The 24017-nt window shown below is 46.5% G+C and overlaps 1 protein-coding gene across 4 annotated transcripts in view; it reads right to left on the minus strand.

Annotated features, from left to right (window-relative positions):
- Nucleotides 1-201: 201 nt before the first annotated feature.
- The window catches only part of BLVRA (biliverdin reductase A), a 57367-nt gene continuing 33551 nt past the window's right edge, over nucleotides 202-24017 (minus strand). For 2 of the 4 annotated variants that reach the window (XM_074988065.1, XM_074988066.1), the window contains exons 2-7: nucleotides 10695-10822; nucleotides 9599-9718; nucleotides 8609-8706; nucleotides 6326-6433; nucleotides 4440-4611; nucleotides 202-3587 (exon numbers count right to left, since the gene is read on the minus strand). In XM_074988065.1, the coding sequence (XP_074844166.1) occupies nucleotides 3314-3587; nucleotides 4440-4611; nucleotides 6326-6433; nucleotides 8609-8706; nucleotides 9599-9718; nucleotides 10695-10813 (891 nt within the window). In that variant the 5' untranslated portion in view covers nucleotides 10814-10822 and the 3' untranslated portion in view covers nucleotides 202-3313. Of the gene's footprint in view, nucleotides 3588-4439; nucleotides 4612-6325; nucleotides 6434-8608; nucleotides 8707-9598; nucleotides 9719-10694; nucleotides 10823-23356; nucleotides 23449-24017 lie in introns of those variants that run through there. The other 2 variants (XM_074988064.1, XM_074988068.1) reach the window with 2 other exon arrangements.

Raw genomic sequence — 24017 nt, forward strand, 5'->3', positions numbered from 1 at the left:
ATGTGTGCAGAGTTACAGAATTCCCCCAGAAGCAACAGCTCTGAGCTGAGCTTCACATTCCAGCAGCCTGGGCCAGAGCAGTCAGCTGTCTTCCCTAGTCCTGACAATGTAGACAGTTTTGGAGGGTGCTGGGTATGTAGTGAGAGCTGGGGAAACAGTGAGAGTTAAACCTGAAGGATAATGAAACTACAGAGTCCAGGATGAACTCCAACAGCTTTATTAGTGTGAATACAACACATTCATTAACACCTGTGGGTCTAACAACCCCAATACATCAGCAAATTCACATCTCAGAAGGCATCAAAATGACTCTATTGCATCAGAGCCTGGAGTGCACAGCAAAGGGAGTGCTCAGAGCAGTGCAGGGATGGGAAACTGGACTGTTGCGCTTAATCCAAAACGATGACATATCTGCCCCCATTTTCACAAGCAGCAAAAAAGAGTAAGTTGCAAAACTAGAGAAAGACTTTCAAGTCAAGAAATCAGATTCCAGTTGTAATGTTCCTTAGCTCTACAAGTAGCACAGCAGGTAACAAAACCAAAAATACTGAAAACAAACAAACAAACAAACAAAACACACACACACACACACACACACAAAAACAAAAAAACCAACTTTAAAGTTTGGGCATTGGTGTCAATTTTTACACAATGTAAATTTTCTTTTAAAAACAGAATTTATGTTCTTTCTTAAATAACCTTTTGCCTTCATCTCAAGAAAATGGAAATAAGAGGACATGCAAAAAAAAAGGAATGCATTAAGGCAGTCAAAGGACTAAGATGCCATATTTCTAAGGCAATGCTCTTCAAGAGCAATGTGAAAAATTCCATTTCAACGATTCCACTTCCCTTTGGAGAAAGGGCTCAGATGCATGGCCCCTGGGTATCTGTATAACACACCAACAACACAGCAAGATAAGTTTCAGTGAAGAAAGGCACGGTAGCATTTCTTATACATTGACCAGGCAGCAGAAACCTTTCCCTTTGGTGCATGCCCTGAAACCTTCAAAAGGGCCCTCCTTGACTTCTGTGGGAGCACAGATACGCCAACACCGAGTGCTTCTGAAAACCTCTCCTTAAAGCTTCCACTCACTCAGAAAATTACTAAGTGTCAGGGTGGGTGGCTTTTTTTAAAGCAAAAACTCAAGTTCAGTGGTAAGAACAGTTTGTTTGAGCTCTTTTACGTGTTTTGTCTCCCTAGTGAGGTTTTTTTCTAGCTTGTCTAAGATACTCCCCTGCACTGTGCATTTTTTTAAACAGGATTATCCGCCAAATGCTTCAAACCCACACAAGGTAAGTCTACACTGGAGAGTTTTGTCAACAAAACTCCAGTCTTGTTGACAAAACTTGAGGAGCTCCCACACTAAAAAAAATGCATTCTGTTGACAGAACTCAGCACTTTTGTCAGCATCCTTCTGCCTCTCCTCCATGAGGCAGAATGCCTTTGACAGAATCTGTCAAACAAAAAAAGCCATGTGGCCACTCCGGAGGCACTCTGTCAACAGACAGGGCTTCCAGGTCACCAGGCAGCCCTGTCAGCTGTGCTTCCAGTTGGCTGTTCCATCAAGAGAGCTGCTGGACAGTCTGGCTGCTTTCTGCTGACAGAGTAGATCGACAGAGCAGTCTGCTTTTTTGTGTGGCCACAATCTGTTGACAGAAGTTTTGTCAGAAGAGATCTTTTGACAGTAACTTCTGTTGACTGATTACTGTAGTGTAGATGTAGTCTCAGAGTGACATGATTGGGAGAGGAGGGACAGAGTCATCAACTCTAGTATCTACAGCTTTTTCTCCTTTCTCAGCAAACAGGAGGAAATCACAAAATCAGAAATGTTTTGTGCATTGCTGAATACCCATGGCAGAAGATTTTAATTCTATTTTTGAATCAGGGCAGACTGTGCACATTTTGTCATAAAGCTAGTAAGGATAACACTTCCCTCCTCCCAAAGATGGCATCCAATCTGCTCTATTACATATTTATTATACTGTATATAATTTACAATATACGCACCAGGCTTGGGATTTCACTCATCCAGTCAATATGTGCAAGGGCTGCTGGCTTCCCATGAAGTATATTTGGAAGAGAACAATACATTCTCAGGAGGATTTTATTGCTATTACAGCAGATGTGCGTTTTAAGTAGAATACAACACAGGGAGACAAAACTACTGATTAATTTTTTTTTCTGTAGGCATGCTGATGACTTGGCTTTTTTCAGAACTGCAGGCTCTTTGGGGCAAGAATCAATCTTTCCATATGTTTGTACAGCAACAAACAATATGGGTCTTAGGATGCTACTGCAAAACAATACCATAGGTGTGCAAAACAATACACTGCAGGTGCACAGCTGTAATTTGCTAAAATGCGCCATTTCCTAACAGCATGTTATGACTGGCATTACTATGCTGCAATTGTTTCTATAAATTTATTATTTTTAATTCCTATTAAATTAATGTTTCTTTTATTCAGAATGATACATTCTCACACTGAGTCACACGCACAATTCTTATGAACATCAATAGAGGTTATGGGCATGCCTCTGTGTGAGAAGGGAAGGCATTCAGTACCACTGTGCTGAAAAACAGAGAAGCCAATGACTGCTTATGGGGAAAATATCCTGAACAGGGGCAGGAAATACTGTGGGTTAATGTATCACACTAACCTTTGGCATCTGGTAAACCTCTGGCATAAAGTAGCAGAGAACTCAGTTTAGTGATAGCCTAATATCCAGTAAGGGGACAGAGTCCAACCTAATTTATTCTGTTTAAACCAGCGTAAATGCCACTTGCAATAATGGATTTTATTTATGCTGATGTAAAATATCAGAATCTGGTCCACAGAATAGTTCAGGGCAACTACTCAGGGAAGGGACAACACTGGAATATCAGAAGTCTTGCAGGTTAGGCCTACAGTGCTGTAACACAGTCAGAGGTAGAGTGGCTAATAGAGGAGCTCTGGGTCTCATTCTAGACAGCACTATAATTGTAACTTCTTCCATCTCACTGGGCCTGCACCCCTTGAAGTCAATTCAAAACCACCCATTGGGCGAAACACATCTAATGCTCTTTGCCTGGTAGCTTTAAATCTGACTGGAAGGATGCCATGCGCTGGGGACAGTCCAACTCATCCTCCAGTTCTGCCATATTAAATATCTCACACAGCATAAACCAAGCTTCCAAGCAAAGCTCCAGAGATTTTTAATGCTAGGAACCAAAAAAATATAAGTTAACTGCCAACAATCTGTTTTACGGGGACATTAAGTTATAGCTCTACACAGCCTCTGACTACTACATTTCCTTTCTCATGCAGAGTGGCCTTAGGAGTGGATTTTTGACAGCTGTTCACAGTGTTGCTGAATCTCCTCTGCGAGTTCCAGGCACCGTAGGATGCGCCACTTCTCAGCAGCCAGCTCTTCTCTGGAGACCCGGCCCAGCAATTTTTTGGCAAAGAGGTTCAGATCTTGCATGAAGAGGCCCACAGCAGACCTTGGGGCCTCCGGGAGGTTCTCCAGGCAGCCACTTTTGAAGCAGAAGTTGATTTTCTTATCACGTCTTAGCCCTGGTCCTCTTTCTTCAATCCAGGTCAGAGGCCTAATGCGAGACAGCAGAAAAACACACCATTTCTGAACAGACATCGGCGGAGAGGTACTCTGCTGTGCAGTGAAATCACCATGGGCTGAAACACTGGGGCTGGTCTAGGTGGAGGAAGCTCAGCACTTGGCGCGCCAGCTGAAGGCAGAGGTAGCAGAAGCAGCGATGCTGGCAAGCGGTGACACAGATGGCAAGCAGCAGCACTGAGCAGCTGTAGAGACGGCAGTGTCATGCAACATCATCTCTGGGTTGGATGTCAAGCGGTTCTGTTGGTAATGCTAACAGGAACCCTAAGAGACACTGAGCCCATCCTTCCTTGCTGACAAGATCACCTGGCAAAAGCAGGGGTGATGGAAGTACTACTCCACCACATGGCTTGCAGTGATTTGCAATACAGAAAGGGTTTGCAGTTTGATTCAATGGCTCTCAACATCCCCACAAATTGTTCCAGTGGCTCAGCATAGAAAAGTTGTACATAGTGTGTTCAGGTTACAGGCTTAAAGAACAGAAATGAGTATGAAATGGAAGAACTGGGTCTAGAAGTTAGAGCACAGGATTCTGAGTGTAATCCCTGGGTACTATTCCTAGCTGCTGGCACTGATTCACAGTGTGATCTTGGTCAAGTCTGTAAATGCTCCCCCACCTCAGTTTTCCTATCTATAAAATGGGGCAAATAATACCTAACCACCTCACAGGAGCGCTGGGAAGCTTAGCTCATTAGTCGCTATAAAGCACTTTTTGATTTTTGGTTGAAAATTAATGTACAGGTGCAAAGGAGATTAGGTGTTGAGTTCTTGCTGAAAATATCTGAATAATCCCGCTAATCTGGTCCCATATGGTTGTATTACTCACTTCTTGTTTGTGGTCTGCAAATGTGCTGTCATTCTGGAATAACTCTTTTCTCTCTTTTCCTCTCTGGTGGCTGATGTGACAGTGAGGTCTCCAAAGAGGTCAACCAGCCAAGTCAGTCGGGCAATTCCGCTGAAAGCTGGGAAGCCTGATCGCTCTTCATCCAAGACACCGCCTACAGGCATAAGAACAAACATCTGAGAAGGGGGAAAAGAATGCCCACCCTAATCAGCTACTTGGAGGCTAGCCAAGGGGAAGCTCTGAGGCTGGAGGCTAGGCACTGGAGTACAGCAAGGTCAGTCTGGGATGGGAGCCTCACCGTTTATGTCCCAGTGAACCTCATCAATCTACTGAAAAGGATCACTGGGTGCGCTACTCAGCAGGATATATTGATCCCTTTCAATTGTTACTAGAAGTTCAATTTACCAAACCTTTTAAACCTTCTCTGTCTCCACCCCCGCAAATACTCATAACTCAAGGAAACTCCTGCTACAACACAAGTGCCAGGACCACTTCAGGTTTCTGCACTAGAGCACTGGAGGATAACCTGTAGCCTGCTGACTACTTGTGGCCTACCAGGGCTCCATGTGTCCCCTGCACACCTCCTCTCTACTCACTTTCTTCATACCTCTCATGCACTGGAGGCCTCACACTTATCTACTCTTCCCCCTCCCACCCAGTCCTTTTGGAGCACCATGAATCAGCTGATTCGTGTCTCATCCCAACTCCTCCTCATCCCTCCCAGAGCTTGAATGCACGGATTTGTGGTGTTTGAGCTCTGGAAGGGTATGAACAGAGCAGGGACATGATGCACTTGGGAGAGAGAAGGCAGGGAAGAGGCTAGACAGGGATTTAATACTGTAAACTAAGTGTAAATTTATTTTTATTATTGGAAGTTGATGACAATTCTATTAATATACGAATGATTAAAGCATTTCTACTTCTATGGCAATATTCAGCACACCATGCATTAACTTATTTAATCTTATACATGGGGAATCATGGTTAGTGCACATGCCCAATTTCAATCTTGTGGCCCACTGTCTAGTCCTGGTTGCCCATTGTTGTGCTAGTGGCTTCTATTGGGACGAGATGGAAAGTTCATAGCTGACTGTTTATCCCCCTTTCTCCAGCCTGAGCTAGTCTTCACTGTGCTGAGGGCTTTCAGAGCAAACCATACTGCAGCAAAGAGCATGGTCAAGGAAAGGCAGTAAACACCTCTCCAGCCAGCTGTTATTGCTGGTGAAGCTGGGCAAGCAGAAGAGGGGCAGTAATCATTGTCCTGTGCCAAGTCCCCATCTAAAGGTAGAGAGGAAGAGAGATGGAAGTGCAGGAAAATCATAGGCATATGCTGGAGGATACCAGGATATGGGTTCACACTGGGGAACACCAAGTAGACAGGAGCATGAAACCTTTAATCTCACCCACTTCTGTATAGAAGACAAAAATGGAAAAAAGGCTGGTGGTCCCCAGTGGAAAGTGGTTGTGATTCTCAGGAGCTCTCCATTCTCCCTGGAGATCAGTGTGAGGAAGAGAGGGCTATGGACACCACCACAGGTCACTGAAACCCCAATGTGGAAAAAGGGTGGAAGATACCTGCAAAGATACTGGAGGCGGGGGGGTATAGGTTTCCTCTCTTCCATCAAAGACCCAGGAGAGTAAATAGCAGGCCACAAAACCTCTCTCTGACACAGGCAACTGCCAGTAGAGGGAGAAGATTGTTTGAAGGCCACTCTGGCAAGAAGCTATAGCTGGGGTGAATGACACATGGGTGCTGACTCCAGAGTGTAAGCTACTACAGAACTAGCTCTTGCACAAGTGAATGAATGATGTCTCAAGTGGCTGGTATCTTGTCAGGACAAGCAGCCGGAGTTTCTTTAACAACCAACCTGTGAAATGTAACATTCCCTTCACAAGATCCTTCCCAGCCACCTCCTTTTTCAGCTGCTTGTACTCTTCTGTCAAAAGTTCAATATGTTCAACGTGGAGGATTTTACCTGTCATTGAGAATATGAAGATCAAATGGGATGACTGAAAGCTTTCTGCATGAATCTAAATCCACTTTCAGGCAGTAAAACTTTTAGCATCAGTCTGAGCACACTTCAAACAGCTTTATCCAGGGCTGGCAGAATAGTGCCAAGACAAATCGTTAGACATTGCACTAGGGTTCCAATTCTGGTTCACTGGTTGTTCATTGTTCTCAACACAGACACCATCCACAGTAGCAGCAACTTTTACGATTGCACCATTTTAGCCATTGAAAAATAGGAATTGAGTGACTGAACCAGCTGTATGACAGAGCCTTGAAAGTGAAATGAAGCTTTGGTGAAGTCCTGGCCCTTTTTCACCTGGCTCTCAAGGCCACTATTTACTTTTAAAATGTGTGTGATTTGTTAGCACTTCTGAGGGGCCCTAAGCATGGACCATGACTCCACTGTAGTAGGTGGTATATAAACAAAACAGTCTGGTCTCAAAAGATGGTGCTTACAGGTGATAACCTTAGTCACTATCAAGAGCACCTCATTCCACTGAAATCAATGGAACTTACCGTGTAGTAAGAGTCTAGCCTATGTTCATGAGGGTAGCAGGGTCTGGCCCTCATTCAGGAGGCACTTAATTAGGATGACCATTGTATCAGGGTGTCTCGAAAGCAGTCAGTATAGCCTTATGGCAGAACGACTGCTTAACTGGGACAAAAATGAGTGTGCATTGTGCTTATGTGGCCCATACCACAGGGATAAGTGGGACTCATCTAGGAGCTAGCAAGGTGTGAAATGCTCGGCGCCCATCTTTTAGTGCTGCTGTTGCTGAATGAAGATTATAAAAGGATTTGTCAAGGGGCAGTGGCACATACTGTACCTTGTCCACGCGGTTGTGGTCTGCTCTTGCTTGGCACTGCGCCCCTTCTTGCAGCCTTGGGCATGCAATGTTAAGCTCCACAATGTCCCTTCCTACAAGCTTCACGATATGGCCACAATCTGCCCCTTAGCATTTTAGGGATGGGACTGCTTTGCATAGAAATGTCTCCTATGGAACCCTTTTCTTTGTTCTAAACACAGGGGCTACTACTGCTTAGAAAGGCATGAGAAAACATGGGAGATAAAACAGAAACACACATAGACCTAAGTTATATCAACCACAGTCTAAAAGTTTTGTTTCTGGTGTTATTTCCATAAGGAGGAGACAAGTTCTGTGGTTACTGACAGGGTTGGTTTTTTGTTCTTCAAAAAATTTATTAACTCTCTGGTGGATCTTTCTAGCTATCAATGTTCTCTGTGTTAATGCCAGCAGAATTGAAATCACAGTGATTATTAATTCAAGTGCACCTGTTGTGACAACGATATTGTCCTCTGTGCTTGTGTACTCATTTGATGCACTCTCTCTAAATTTAGGCTGTCAATCACAGTTAATGCATGTGACCACCACAAAACAAACTAATTAGATTAAAAAAGAGTCATGATTAAATCACAGCTTTTAATCACACAGTTAAACAATACTAGAATACCATTACTGTTTAATGGTCTGATTTAAACTGCAGTGAATCACAACCTTTTCTTAATTTTGCCATTAATTGTGATTTTAAATAATTGTTTGACAGCCCTAGTCTAATCTTAGATTGCGAGTTCCCAAGGGGCCCTGCACCTTGTTTGAGGATCCTAGTTATCACTCTAATGCCATGTCTACACTTGCCAAAAACTTCAAAATGGCCATGCAAATGGCCATCTCGAAGTTTACTAATGAAGTGCTGAAATACATATTCAGCTCCTCATTAGAATGCTGGCAGCTGCGGCACTTCGAAATTAATGTGGCTCGCAGCTGTGCGGCTCGTCCAGATAGGGCTCCTTTTCAAAAGGACCCCGGCTACTTCAAAGTCCCCTTATTTCCATCTGCTCATAGGAATAAGGGGACTTCAAAGTAGCCAGGGTCCTTCTGAAAAGGAGCCCCGTCTGGACGAGCCGCGCGGCGGCGAGCCGCGTCAATTTCGAAGTGCCGCGGCCAACTGCATGCTAACGAGCTGCTGAATATGTATTTCAGCGCTTCGTTAGTAAACTTTGAAATGGCCATTTGCATTGCCATTTCGAAGTTTTTGGCTAGTGTAGAAGTAGCCTAAAAGATGTAATCTAACATCATTGTAAAAAGCTAGTTATACTTCTGACATTAAGGGACATCACCTTTCTGCTCAGCCATCTCCCAGAGCTCTCGTGCTGTGCCAGCAGACAGAGCCATAGGGTACTCAACAAGGACATGTTTCCCAGCCTCCAAGAACATCCTAGAAGGGGAGAGCGAGAGAAAAAGAAAGAGAAACAAATCTTCAAAAGATGCTGATTTATTCACATCTCTTTCTCTGACCCAACTCCTTCTTACCTAGGGATGGGGACATAGCACGAATGAATGTATTGAGAGTAGGGTGAAATAAAAGGCATTTTCTTAGGGTATGTCTGTACTGCGATTAGACAACTGCGGTAGAGCCATGCCAGCTGACTTAGGCTCACGGGGCTTGGGACAAGGAACTGTTTAATTTTGGTATAGACATCTGGACACGAAATACAGCTCATGCTCTTGGACCCTCCTACTTTGCGGAGTCCTAGAGCTCAGGTTCCAGCCCAAGGTATTTAAGTCACACACCTAGAGCTGCATTCTACTCTTGCCTCCATCACAGACTTCCCGCATGTCCTTAGGCAAGTCACTTAGTCTCTCTGTTCCTCAAGCCCATATAATGATATTGCCCAGCCTCACAAGACTGTATTGGAGCTCAATTCATTCATGTTTGAAAAGCTCTGAAATCCTTAAGCAGGCACTTAAGACTGCAGATTACCAAGGAGAAGGTGGATGGAGGAGGCGGGCAGGAACCAGCTGCTGGAAAGGGAAGGAGAAGACTTGAAGGAAGTGGTATTTTTTGAATCTAGTTTTTTTATTAACTGTAAATAAATGTAAATCTGACAGTACCGGTACATGCATGCGGCAGAGAGCCTGTCCAGTTTTATGTCAGGAGGGTAAGCCTCATAGCCACATTTACTGTGAGGATATGGGGATTATTTTATATTGCCAACAAAGAGGAATGTTTGACACTAATTCATTCTTTGATACAGTACGTTACATTGCCTGGAAGTGCCAACTCTGAGGAAGTAACAAGCAGAGAAGAGGAAAAGAGACACATATACCTGACATTCTCCTCATGGCTTTTGTTGTCCGTGCTGATGAGGGCTGTGTGGATCTCTTTGTTTCCCAGAGCATCTTTCAGGCTGATCTGCTTGACTTCATTAATATTACCCAGGTCTCTTCTAGTTGTTCAATGGAGGGGGGGAGAAAAAAAATTGCACCCACAGCTCACCTTCTCCAATTATTATTGGAACCTCAGCCACAGACCAAGATCCCACTGTGTTAGGTACTCATACAACCATCAGACAAAAAGACAGTTGCTGCTCCAAACAGCTTATACACAAGATAAGAGACCAGGTGGACATAGAGAGACAAGGGAGCAAAAAGACAACGATCAGACAATACCTGGCAACATGATGGACAATGGTCAGAGGATAATAGTGGCCTAATCATTATAGGCTTCATGGCAAAGGGGAGTTGTATGAAAAAAATATGAAGGAAAGATGAGGAGGATGTTTACAGGAAGTTCCTACTAAGCAGGGGAGAAAAAGAACATAGATGCTTGTTTGCAAATTTAACAGCTCGATGCCAAAGCCTGGCGCTGTTGCAGGAAAAAAAAAAAAAAAAAAAAAGACAGGAGTCGGCATCTTAGTAGAGCATGTGAGATGGCAGGTAGGATGAAGACAAGCCAAGAAGGGAGTCGTACAACAGAGCTGAAATGCCAGAGTTCTAAAAATGAATTATTTATAGACATTGTCCTGTCTGTGCCCCTGCTTAAAGCCTGTGCCATCCTACAGCACAGTTCTGTCTGTTACATTTTGAGTCTCTTTTAAAGGCCTGATTTTACAGCGCTCTGAGCTCCTTCAGCTTTCCCTGAGCTAAGCAGGAAACGAAGGTGCAAAGCACCTAAATAGCTGCAGGACTCATCCTGGCTCTCATTGAATGATCTCGTTCTTAATCAACACTGAGTGCCGTCACGTAAACTGCATTCCTGTTTGCCCCACAGATGTACCTGAATTGCTATATTGGAGAAACATATCTTCCAAGATGAGCCCACAAAGTGATACACCCAAAAGGGAGAGAATACATGGGGGTGAGGGGAGGACATGAAACAAATCTGCACCTTGTGCCTTAACACACACAACAGAAATATCTAACCTGGATACAAAGCCAAACAGCTTCAGATGCTCAGAAGGGGAGGAAGGCATTGGATTCAGTAAGTCTCTGAGTCGCACAGATCCAGCGATTCCTATCCCGACCACCACAGCACCAAACATTTTGTTAGCCTGAAATGAAAGTAATGATATTGCACAAAGTCAATGGGGTTTGCTGATGATCAGCACTTCATAGGACTGTCTTAAGCCTGACAGGCAGCATGACAGATACACAGTACAAGGCTGTTATTTCCTCCAAAGCGGATTGGCATATCTCAAGCCAGGTCACACTCGACCTTAAATTCTATCACAGATATGCAATTCCACCTTCGACAATTATGTAGCTGGAATCAACTTATCTACGACTGACTTACCTGGTCATCCTCACTGAGGGAGGTCAACAGAAGAATCTCTCCCATCGACCTCACTCAGTCCTTGCAAGATTGAGGCGTACAGGGGCTAACTGTTAACCCGGGATAGTTCGATTTCATGAGTTCCTCACTAGTGTGCAAAAATCGAACCCTGAAAAATTGACCCTGACAGCACATTAAAGGATTTTATATCTTAGAAAGGTACGGATTTTGGTGGAGGGAGTCTCTTAAAACTAGTTCAAAGAGTCAGAAGTAGTCAATTACTGGGTAGAGTAGATGTACTCAGAGAGAGGAGTGGGGGATCTTCGAATGATATACTAACTTTTGCCCAGACTGATTCCCAAGCCTTTTGGAAATCTAACACTTGAAACAAACTAGATTCAGGGTTCACTCACTGAGACTATGCAACACAGAGAAACTAGCATCCCATGCAAATATTTCACACAACATTGGGGCAGGGAATGACGAACAGGGATGCAAAATGTAATGACCCAATTTACAATTTGCCTGGAATGCTGGGGTGACATCTCCACTCCTGTGAAAAGCACCATAAGTTCTTTCATGACAAGAGGCCACGACATCAGTTTTCTCTGTGACTGAGACCACAGTGCTCCCTTGGCAGTACCCCTGCCTACCATAAAAGAGCAATAGGAGGCGGCAGAGTGGTCCAGTGGTAGGCTTCTGAACTGGAGGAGAGAGAGTTCAGTTCTGTTCTCTGCTTTGCCTTTGACTCACTGAGCTGATTTAGCCTTTCAGTGACTGAGTATCCCCCCAGGGGATAATGCTAATTTGCCCCAAATTCAGCTTCTATTTCATCACATTGCCTTCTCCCCTCAGTCCCCTTGCCTTGTGCAATAAGATCTGTCCATTAGCTCTGCTATATGATAAACCTCCCTTTAAACCTTTCCTGAAACCCTTCTTTCCTCAACGACTCTTGTATGACAGACGCATAGCTCAACGCAGCACAGCTGCAGGCTCAGCAATCCGTTTCTGCAACCGGACTCGCTAACTCTACTGACCAACGATAGAGGTCGACAGCGGCTAAGAAATTCTAACAATTGGCACTAAAGACTCTCCTCTGATGTATGTTGCATCTGGATTTTACACCTCGATTAATGTATTGCTGTCACTGATGACACGGCTCACCTCATATTTACTGCCGTCTGTACAGTATCCTCTGGTAAAGTGCTCCAATGTATTGTCATGCTTTAACATACAGCAAGAAATGACTGATGATGGAAGAAGTTTCCACTAGACTGAGTATCCAGTGTGCAATTTACCAGAGGGTATCATGTGATGAACTAGCTCAACTTGCCAGTGGGTACCAACCCTTTGAGGAAACTGGTAACCATGGGATGGGCAAACACCGTGTGCCCTTCCTCTTCATGTCTGAACGCCGAAATGGCGGCAAGGTGGACCTTTAACGAGGATAGTGAGAGTCCTCCTCTCTTGAGGTTCAGTAAATACTCTAATATTACAGGTATAGGCACCGAAAGGGGAGCTCGCTGTTTGGTAGAACACCATGCCGTGAGGCGAGTCCATTTCTGCTTGTAGGTCTTCCTGGTGGAAGTCCTCCTGCTACTTTCTAGGACTTGTTGCACTTCCTCCGTACATGTGCTCTCTAGGGAGCTGAGCCATGGATTAACCACACTTGTAGTCGCAGGCCTTGGGGGTGCTGATGCACTATGGACCCCTGGGCTTGCGTGAGCAGATCCGGCGCCACCGGAACGGGCATCGGTGGACGGTCCGACATGCGCAGGAGTAGGGGGAACCATTGCTGTTGATCCCACGTTGGGACTATCAGGATCATTTGGGCTCCTTCCCTCCTGGCTTTCTGCAAGACTTCGTGGATCAGCACTGTGGGAGGAAAAGCGTAAAGCAGGGTGCCCCTCCAGGAGATCGCGAATGCGTCCTCCAGGGACCCCCGTCCCAGTCCTGCCCTGGAGCAGAATCGTGGGCACTTCTTGTTGTGTTGAGTAGCAAACAGGTCTATCTGGGGAAAACCCCATGCGTGAAAAATTGGTCGTAGCAGATCGGGACAGATCTGCCACTCGTGCGTGAGTGCGAAACGCCTGCTCAGCTGGTCTGCCTTCACATTGTGAGCGCCTGGTAAGTACGAGGCTTTCAAGGTTATATTGTTGGCGATGCACCAGTTCCATAACCGGACTGCTTCTGCACATAAGGCACGGGACCGAGCTCCTCCTTGCCGATTTATATAAAACATGGTGGAGGTATTGTCTGTACTGATCCCGACGACTTTGCCTTGTATATGGTCTCGAAAGTGTCTGCAGGCGTTGAACTCTGAACTCTGAGCTCCAGTATATTTATGTGCAGTGACTGCTCTGTGGAGGACCACAGCCCTTGCGTCACCTCTTCGACCATGTGTGCTCCCCACCCTATGAGGGAGGCATCTGTAGGAAGAAAAACCGATATCTGTGGTTGGTGGAAGGGTACCCCTGTTAGCAAGTTCTTGGGGTTTACCCACCATTGCAGGGATTTGCGCACCTCTGTTGTGGGCGACACCACCCTGTGAACGGTGTGTGCTGCCGGTTTGTATACGCTCACCAGCCAGTGCTGCATGCTGCGCATGTGTAACCTGGCGTTCTGTACTACGAACGTCGCTGCTGCCATGTGGCCCAGCAGGTGTAAGCACGTCAGAACTGGCACCGTAGGGCTGAAGGTGATGACTTGCACAAGGGAGCCGATGGCCCGAAAGCGTGTCTCTGGTAGATACACTCTCGCTGTAATAGAATTTATGCGTGCCCCTATGAACTCTATGTCCTATGTGGGGTCTCTTTTTGATTTTGCCAGATTGATAACCAGGCCGAGCAAAGAGTACGTGCCTGCTGTGACGTGTATCATGCATAGTACCTCCTCCTTCGAAGCCCCTTTGAGTAGGCAGTCGTCCAGGTACAGGAATATAAATACCCGCTGTCTGTGCAGGTAGGCTGACACCACTGCCAAGGTGTTGGTGAAGACTCTGGGGGCCGAGGAGAGGCCAAACGGTAGGACCTTGTATTGAAAATGTTCTTTGCCTACCATGAACCGGAGGAATCGTCTGTGAGCCGGGTGGATAGTTATGTGAAAATACGCGTCTTGTAAGTTGAGGGCTGCGAACCAATCTCCATCGTCTAGTGCCGTAAGGATGGAGGCGATTGTGATCATCCGAAAGCGTTGCTTGCGCAGGTACCGGTTGAGGCCTCGAAGATCTAAGACGGGCCTCCAGCCTCCTGTCTTTTTCTCCGTGAGGAAGTACCTTGAGTAGAACCCTTTCCCTTGCAGTTGCTCCGGCACTCTTTCCACTGGCCCTATGAGCATGAGATGGTCTACCTCCTGCTTGAGCCTCGCTACGTGGGAGGCCTCCTGGAGGTGGGGCCTGGGTGGAGGTCGTGGCGGTGGGAGCGACTGGAAGGGGATGGCGTACCCCGTGGCTATGATCTCCAGCACCCATTTGTCTGTGGTGATCCTTTGCCACTGGTCATAGAATGGTCGGAGGCGATAGTGGAATAACCGCTTCGGATGACCTTGTGCAATGGTAGTGACGGTGCAGCCCTGGATCTGTGTGTCAAACTTGTGGCCTTTTGCCCTCCCCTGAGGACGCACAGCTCTGTTGGGAACGTCGCCTAGGAGTTCTATACTGCTGGAGCTGTTGATGTCGCCCTTGCTCGTAACCCCTGTGGTACTGGGGACGCTGTTGCTGGTACTGGTACCGTCTTTGTTGAGGGTAGTACTTTTTCTTTCTGTATGGAGAGGTGTAAATCCCCAGGGTCCTAAGTGTGGCTCTTGAATCTTTACTGGAATGAAGGACCGAGTCAGTTGATTCAGCAAACAGCTTCTGCGAGTCGAAGGGAAGATCGACTATCTTTGCCTGCAGATCCCTCGGTATACCTGAAGTCTGGAGCCAGGACTCTCTTCGCATCACCACTGCCGTAGCTGTGGAGCGTGCTGCTGTGTCCGCAACATCCAGGGCGATCTGAACTCCCGTCCTCGAGGCCGCGTAGCCTTCTTGCACGATGGCCTTGAGCACCGGTTTCTTGTCCTCTGGAAGCGAGTCCATGAGGGAGGTTAACCTAGTGTAGTTGTCGAAATTATGGTTCGCTAGATGCACTGCGTAATTTGCCATTCGCAACAGTAGAGTGGAGGAGGAGTAGACCTTTCTGCCGAACAGCTCTAGCTTCTTGGCATCTTTGTCTGTTCCCCCTGTCTTGAATTGAGATGTCTTTGATCTTTGTTGCGACGACTCCACCACCAAGGAATTTGGTTGTGGGTGGCTGAACAGGAACTCCATGCCCTTCGCTGGCACGAAGTATTTCTTATCCGCTCTCTTGTGGACAGGCGGAATAGTTGCGGGGGTCTGCCATATCATAGTGGCGGACTCCAAGATTGCTTCGTCAAGCGGTATTGCTATTTTGGAGGAGGCCAGAGGTCTCAGATTTTTGAGGAGCTTATGGTGTTCCTCTTGCACCTCTGCTGTCTGGATGCCTTGTGTGAAGGCCACCCTCGTAAACAGCTCTTGAAACTGTTTGAGATCGTCCGGAGGATGGACATCCCCCAGGGCCGTAGCCTCGTCCGGGGAGGAGAGCGAGGAACCACTAGGATACGCCTCTCTGGACACTTCCGGTTCCTGTTGGTGATGGTACATCTGCTCGCTGGAAGCTTGCAAGGGAAAATCTCGGGGTTCCATAACAAGTTCCCCCTGAGATACTTGAGTCTCTGTCCCCGTTCGCGATTGCCCTTGGGGATACGGGACCGTCTATGGGGATCTTTCCCTGGTAGACTGGCGGTGGTGTCTATGCCCCGCATGAGAGGGGCGACCATGGCAGCATGGGCACTGTTCTTGGGAAGGTGACCTGGACCACTCCCTTGGTGCATACCCTCTGCGTCTGGGGGAGCGAGATCGTCGAGAGACCTGGGACACTGGAGAGAGCGATTTGTGATAGTACTCCAGCGGCTCAAACCCCAAGAAGGGTGAAGGTGGTCCCAGCCAGGGCGAGGCTGGTTGTAAAAATGGAGACGGGGGCTCCGGGTAGGCTAGAGGGGACCCCTGCCTTCTAGTTGGAGTCTGCAGCATGAGCGGAGGGCTGAGAGAAAGCAACTCTGCAGCCCTGTCTGGAGAGGGGCTGCGGTGCCTTGTTTTCTGTGCAGCCTTCCCCCTCCCTTGAGGGGGTGGCTCCGCCCCCTGCCGTGCAGGGGATCTCGGCCCCGTCCGCGCCGCGCTCGGCACGCTCATGGGCGGTGCCGCACGGGCGGTGTCCTCCGGTGCCTGCAGGCTGCGTGCCTGCGCGCTCTGCACCGCCGGTTCCCCGGGGGTCAGTGCCGCTGCCTGCGGTGCCGCCGGTACCGGCGCTTGTTTAGCCGCCGCCCTGCCTGCGGTGCGGGGCGGCTGTTTGATTATCGGAGGCTGCGCCGCCTCCACATGGCTCTCCGTGCTGCCGCCGATCAGCTGTTGCTGCGGCTGGGGGCTGTGCGCTCCTCCCGTCCCTCTCGCTGTTGCTGCCGGCAGGGATCGGGCTGGGGAGACTTTCCTCCGTTTTTGCGCTGATGGGGTGAGGGAGGCAGCTTTCCTTTTATGGGCCCCGGAGGGTCCCTCCTGCTGCGGCCGCTCCGGCACGTCTGGCTGGAGGGCCTTGTCGAAGAGCAGCATTTTAAGTCGCATCTCCCTGTCCTTCCTTGCTCTGGCTGTTAATTTTGCACAGAAGGAGCATTTCTGCGTGACATGGGACTCCCCAAGGCACCTTATGCAGTGACTGTGCCCATCAGACGCTGGCATTGCCTCTCGGCAAGACTCACATTTCTTGAATCCTGAAGAGGACATTGTTGGTGAGTCTTTTAGTTGTTAATGGGGTAATTAGCACCTTCTCTGTGCTGTTCTCCCCCTCTCCGATAGCCTGCCACGGCAGGAGAGCTAATGGCCCTAGGCTCCTGGCCTCCGGTGCTCCGCTTGTTACTAGGACTGGACTGAATTCCGTCCCGTTTGTTGTTTCTTGTTTTTTTTTTTTTGAAAATAACAACTGGCTAACTTAACAATAGACTAAGAACTTGAAAACTTTAAAGAAAAACAGTTAAAACCATTGAATACGCTAACTTGGCCATAGCCTAGTCGGATTCCGTGTGCAGCCGATGGCGATTAAGAGGAACTAGCGGGGACCGGATTGCACACGTGGCCAGGAGCGCGCAAGGGAGCGGCGCGCACTGGCGCATGCGCGGTCCGGCAGAAACTGCTTGGAAGATCCGATCTGCGGCGCCGGGCGAGCCCGACACCTAATGTGGAGCACCCACGGGGACACTCGAAGAAGAAGTAAAATTCTCAAAACAACTTCTGACAAAAGTGGGTTGTCCACTTTGCATCTGATCCAAAACTGATTACTTGGCATGGTTGAGAATTCTGTTTTTATTTCATTGCTGTTGATCATATCGATACATTGCTCCTGGGAGACTTCAGATACATCACAAACTTTCACACAGAAAGGATTTCTTGCAAGAGTAAATAACTTTTCATTTGTACCTGGAAAATATTGGAGTAGCTCATTGCTTAAATGTCTCAAATGCTCCTGTATCGACATCTGTAAATAGTCGTTAATATTAATGTCATTTTTACTTTCTTCGAGAAAGGTTGCAAGGGTTGGAAACATATATTAAGTTTATATCAATTTTTAAAATCCATAATTGGAGTTTCATTCTGAAGGATTTTATTTTCTCCAATAATTGTAGAATTTGGTCCTTGAAGCAACACATTTAAATAATTTAGTAGTCCAAACATGTCTGCTAGGTATGCTATTTTGTACAAACTCTTATTTTCTTAAACAAATTTTCAAACTCCCTTTTGTTTTGTGACATGAATGTTTTAAGTTCATTTCATAACTCAAACACCCAATTTAGAACTTTGCCTCTGGACAGCCACCTTATTTTAGTGTGAAACAATACTACTTCCTGCAAAGAACCTATTTTGGAACAAAGCTTTTGAAATATGTGAGTTCTGAATGCACTGGACTTAATATTTACAGCTTTAATAATGTCATCAAGTACCTGGTTCAAAGAAATAGATAAAGTTTTAGTTGTTCGTACTTGCCAATGGATGAAACAGTGAATTTTAATTACTTTTGGAGAAATGTTTTTAACCAGGGTTTGGAATCCAGACTTGTGACCAAGCATAGCAGGAGACCCATCTGTGCAAATGCCATGCAAGTTCTTCCATGCTATGGAATGTTCTTCAAAGAAAATATTCAAGATCTTGAATACATCTTGCGCAGTGTTCATCGTTTCCAATGGCTTGCAGAACAAAAATTCTTTTTGCATATTAATTTTTAAATATACTGTACATACACCATCAGTTGTGCAAGATTACACACATCAGTCTTCTTACTGAGCTGCATACTAAATAATCCTCCAGAAGAACTAAGTCCTTTGATGACTTGAGATTTGATGTCATTAGACACATCCGTAATTCTATGCTTAATTGTATTATTGGACATGGATAAAGGTGGCAGTTTTTTCAAAGCATCTGCACCTTCCAAAAGGCAGACAATCTCCTTGATACAGGGAAACATTAGATCCTCAGCTATGGTATCCACTTCCTTAGCTTTTGCAATTTTCAATGCTGCAGTGTATGAGGCTTCTATAGCAGCTAAGTTTTGTTGCTGGTAAGACCCCCCCAACATCAAGCCAGCATTTCTTGACACTTCCTGCTTTTTGTTTAAAAATATTCACATCTCTGCTCTTAAATTGATGATGTTTAGTATTTAAATGATGTTGCAATTTATTTGGTTTCAGCGATTCACTGGAAAGAACTTCCATGAATATGAAGCATTGCGGCCTTTCTACCCCTGCTATCATTATCAAAGTAAATCCATACTTGATGTGTTTGTCAATGTATTTTCTTTTTGCTGAACTAATTTTTTCAAATAAAGGGCAAAATAAAGTTTACAATCCTTTGCTGCATTGATAACAAAAACACATGCCACAGTCAGACCATGCCAAGCAAACACCAGATCTCTGCTTTACTAAAACTCATGCACACAATATGATTACGCCGTGCCAGACTTATGGCATCACACATATTTGTTGTTATTTACACACTGCCCAGTGGTGCAGTTAAGTGACATTTTATTAACTATTCCAGTACTGTAACTAGCTAACTTTGCATCTGAGGCAAGAATATACAATTGCGCCCCCTAGTATATACATTCACAGTAGTTATTACACAGAAAAAGGGAAAATACATCGACAACACACTGCTTACACCGGCTGGGAGCGGGGACTGCATCAGGTTCTCCCCAGCTCTCTGGCAGAAGGGGTCTGTGCTGCGACAACGCAGGAAGCAGGGGAGGGCAGGAGGTGGGTGTGCTGACAGCAGGGCTGTAACTAGGGTGAGGCAACTGAGGCACTTGCCTCGGCCACACAGGTGAGGGGGTGCAGAGCAGTGCAGAGAGCTCCTTCCCCTCCTGATGGAGCTTGCTTGTGAACAGCTGCCAGGCCCTCCCTGCCCAGCTAGGGAAGGTGAGGGGAGATGGGCTGCAGGTGGAGCTGCTCCTTCTCCCCTCAGGAGCCAGTGGACAGCTCATTTCAGGGCAGGGGGGAGGCGCATCAGCCGTGAGGAGCCAGTGGCTAGAAGCCAGGTGGGGGGCAGAGCCCTGACTGGCAATCACCAGCAGCGGGAACCCTGGCCGGGGTGAGGAGGAACACCGACCCTCCGCAGCTTGAAGCTGGCCAGGACACTGGCTAGCCTGGAAGGGTGAGGCCATGCCACCCCCTGGGACGGGGGACACTCAGGAGTCTGGGGATGGTCAGGGGCTCGGGACAGTAATATAGGATGGGAGCTTGACCCATGGGGGTGGAGAGGTTGTGGAAGGGCCGTGGCACTGGGCAGAAGGGGCAGGGCTAGCACATACCTTCCCTAACTGGCCTTTGCCCATGACCTATAGAAAGGACTGTATCTTACTATGCATTCACACAGTGCCTCGCCATGGGATCTTGATGTCTGTTGAAGTATCCAGGTGTTACCATACAAGCCAGAGCTTTGATGCCATGGGGCTACACGTGTAAAGCTATTCATGCCTATCACACTACAGTACCGGGCTTATTTAAAATATACAACAAATGGATGTGACAATCACATCTGCCAACATCTGCGCACAAAAAAACCCCTGTAGGTTTTAAATGTGCGCCTGGACTCAGACATTGCCTGTGTGCGCTACTCCATTCACTCTTCCCAAACACAGGACCTGGCATTCATCCCACACCCACTTTCACTCCATCCACACGTTCATAATGCACATCTCTCGCACGCCATCCCCTCCAAGTCCTCATTAGTCCAACTACTCATTCTGCAGGTTTGTACACAGTTGACCCCCGCAGCTGGAAGCTGGCTAGGAGAGACCCTGACTGGGGTCAGGGGAGGCCCCCCAGCCCTGTGCCTGGAAGCTGGCTAGGGCACAGCCTGGGCTGGTAGTCAGCCGTGGGAATTCCAGCTGAGCCACAAGGGACTCCCGACCTCATTACAATTCTGTGGTGACCCTGAAGCCTTCTTTCGCTGCCTCCATCTAAAGGAATTCTTCCAACACACCTATGAACAACAGTCTGACTCTCTCAACCTCCCCTACCAACACCAAAAGAAGAACTCTATGAGGATTCCCCCTGAAAGTCATAGTGAAAGTCTGGATTTCTACGTACAATGCTTCTGCAACTGTGCTCAGACTGACATTATACGCAAACAATGTCAAATAAGACGCGATCTCAACTATGCTGAATGCAATGCTGTCCAGAGTCTCAAAAATAACCCAGACGTTATAATCAAACCAGCTGACAAAGGGCGTGCTGTTGTCACCATGAATAAGTCAGACTATGAAGAGGCGGCGGCCAGAAAACTCTCCAACACCACATTTTACAGACCTCTCTCCTCTGATCCCACTTTGGAATTCCAAAAGAAATTACAAGAACTATTGAAGGAACTCCCTGCTGCTACTTGGGACCTTATTCACTCAGACACACCATCTGAGCCCCAGCCTGGATTATTCTATTTACTTCCCAAAAATCCACAAACCTGGGAACCCCAGACGCCCCATCATTTCGGGTATTGGCACCCTTACCACCGGACTATCCGGTTATGTGGACTCCCTCCTCAAACCCTATGCCACCAACACTCCCAGCTATCTCCAAGATACCACTGACTACCTGAGGAAATTACAAAACATCGGAAAAGTTCCTGACAGCACCATCCTTGCCACCATGGATATAGAGGCTCTGTACACTAATATGCCACACGAAGATGGATTACAAGCAATCAGGAATACCATCCCTAATGTCACCACAGCCAATCTGGTGTCTGAGCTCTGTAACTTTGTTCTCACCCACAATTATTTCCGATATGGGGACAATTTATACCTCCAGATTATCGGAACTGCTATGGGCACCTGCATGGCTCCACAATATGCTAATATATTTATGGCTGACCTGGACCAACGATTCCTCAGTTCTCGTCCCCTATTACCCCTCCTCTACTTAAGACACACTGAGGACATCTTTATGATTTGCACCCATGGTATAGAGACTGTAGAAGAATTCCACAGAGACTTTAACAATCTGTACCCCACCAACAACTTAGGCCTCAATTACTCCACACGAGAGGCATATTTCCTGGACACTGCAGTACAAATCAAGGATGGCCTGATTGGTACCACGCTGTACTGGAAACCCACTGATCGCTTTACCTACCTACACGCTTCTAACTTCCATCCTGCAGACATAACTAGATCCATTGTTTACAGTCAAGCCCTTGGGTACAATTGCATTTGCTCTGATCCACCTGACAGAGACCAAAAACTACAAGATCTTTACAAAATATTCATAAACCTAAATTACCCAGCAGGAGAGATTAAAAAAAAACAAATCGACAGGGCCAGACGAATACCCAGAGACCAGCTACTCCAAGATAGGCCCAAAAAAGCCAAGAACAGAACAGAACTGGTCATTACCAACAGCCCCCAACTCAAACCACTGCAATGCATCTTTGAAGACCTACAACCTATCCTTAATCAGGATGCCACACTCCAGAAGGCCCTAGGTGACAGGCCTGTTCTCTCCTACAGACAACCTCCCAACTTTATGAGGATTCTCACCCACAACCAGGAACACCAGTCCTGGAACTTTTCCTTGCAACAAAGCCCGCTGCCAGCTCTGTCCACATATCTATTCTGGAGATACCATCACTGGACCTAACCAGGTTAGTCACAGAATCATGGGCACATTCTCATGTTCAAATGCCCAGATGTTTTGTATATTGGACAGATTTCAAACTCTCTTAGACAAAGAGTTAATGGGCACAAAACAGACATAAAACACTCCTGATCCACAAACCTGTTAGCCATCATTATAATGGAGTGGGCCATTCTGTTAAAGACTTAAAAGTCTGCATTTTACTGAAGAGGAATTTTCGCAACAGTTTTGAAAGAGAGGCTGCTGAACTCTCTTTTATATTCAAATTCGACACATTAACAGGTGTTTTGAACCGGGATGTGAATTTTCTGGGACATAATAGGGGCTCTTTTGCGTACTTGGCTTAATCTAATTCTTGACTCTTCCCCCTTCTGCCCCTCTACTCCCTCATTTGCTCACCTTGATAATTATTTTCTGATTTGTCAACCTTGATTACTATTTTTGGTTCCCTGTGCCTTAAATATTGAGTCTGTTCTGGTATGGCTATGATCTGAAGAAGTGGGTCTGTCCCATGAAAGCTCACCTAATAAATTATTTTGTTAGTCTTTAAAGTGCTACTGGACTGCTTTTTTGTTTTGACAGTATATAGACTAGCGCGGCTTTCTCTCTGTTACACTTCAGGAGCGTGAATAATCATTAGAGCCACCTGTGGAGCTGCCCAGCCCAGCCAGTGACCCTTTTCAAACATAATGGTGACCCATATTTGGGTCACAACCAATAGGCTAGGAAATGCTGCTACAGAACGAGGATGTTAGAAAGGCCACCATGATCAGTGACCCATCTGAAGTGATAAACATTCCCTTTGAACACATTCTGGGTCTGATTCGCGTTTAAACTAATGCTCCTATGAAGTCATGGGCAGCGGGTGAAGCTGCTGCTTGCAGAGGTAAGCTCCCCAGCCTGTGTCCATGCCCATTCCCTACCACTGGTCCACCCAGGTCCCACCCCATCTATTGCCCCGCCCCTTCCCCTCTGTCCCCCTCGTCTTTCGGCTCACCCATTTCAACCAAATCCTTGAATCCAAATGTAGCAAATGACATGGAGGGTGGGGAGAAAAAAGAAAAAAAGAAAAACACACACATACTCTTCTGAAATTTCTTCCTAAAGAAAATGCAGCATGTTTTCCACCGCAGGCCAGATTGTGGAGACTGGACATGCAGAAGGTACTTAATTGAAAGGGCTAAATTTGAGAATGAAAAGTGTGTCAGTCACAGGTTTTTTTAATATATCTTAAAGTTTATCAGAGATTAATTTGCAAAAATTTTATAAGGGCAAGTCAGTTGCCCTGCTGAACACAACATTAAATATTATGGAATACATGATGCAGCCCTTCTCTGGTTTACATTTTCTTCTTCAGTATTTTCTAAGATGACTATGTTTAAATATACCATTAAGCCTTCCTAAAATCATCGTTCCCTGAAACAAATACATTATTTTAAATTAATAAATCAGAGCAATTTAGTGTGTTCACAATATATAGTCTCAACATTTGCAAGGGTTCCGTGTTGAGAACGCTCAGGAATGTTGAATTTTGTGAATAGCTCCCATCTGGAGCATGGCTGCCAGGGCTCCTGCCCGGAGTCCAGCGAGAAGTGGCGGCTGCTGGCGCTCCCTGCTTGGGGCCCTGGGGGAAGCAACAGCTGCCAATGCTCCTGTCCAGGGCCCCAGGGGAGCCTTGGCTGTCAGTGCTCTGTGTCCCCAAAAAGCAGCCACTCACAAATATTGAATTCATAGCCCTTAGGTTC

This window comes from Carettochelys insculpta, chromosome 2 (genome assembly GCF_033958435.1).
Source record: "Carettochelys insculpta isolate YL-2023 chromosome 2, ASM3395843v1, whole genome shotgun sequence".
Classification (NCBI taxonomy): domain Eukaryota; kingdom Metazoa; phylum Chordata; order Testudines; family Carettochelyidae; genus Carettochelys; species Carettochelys insculpta.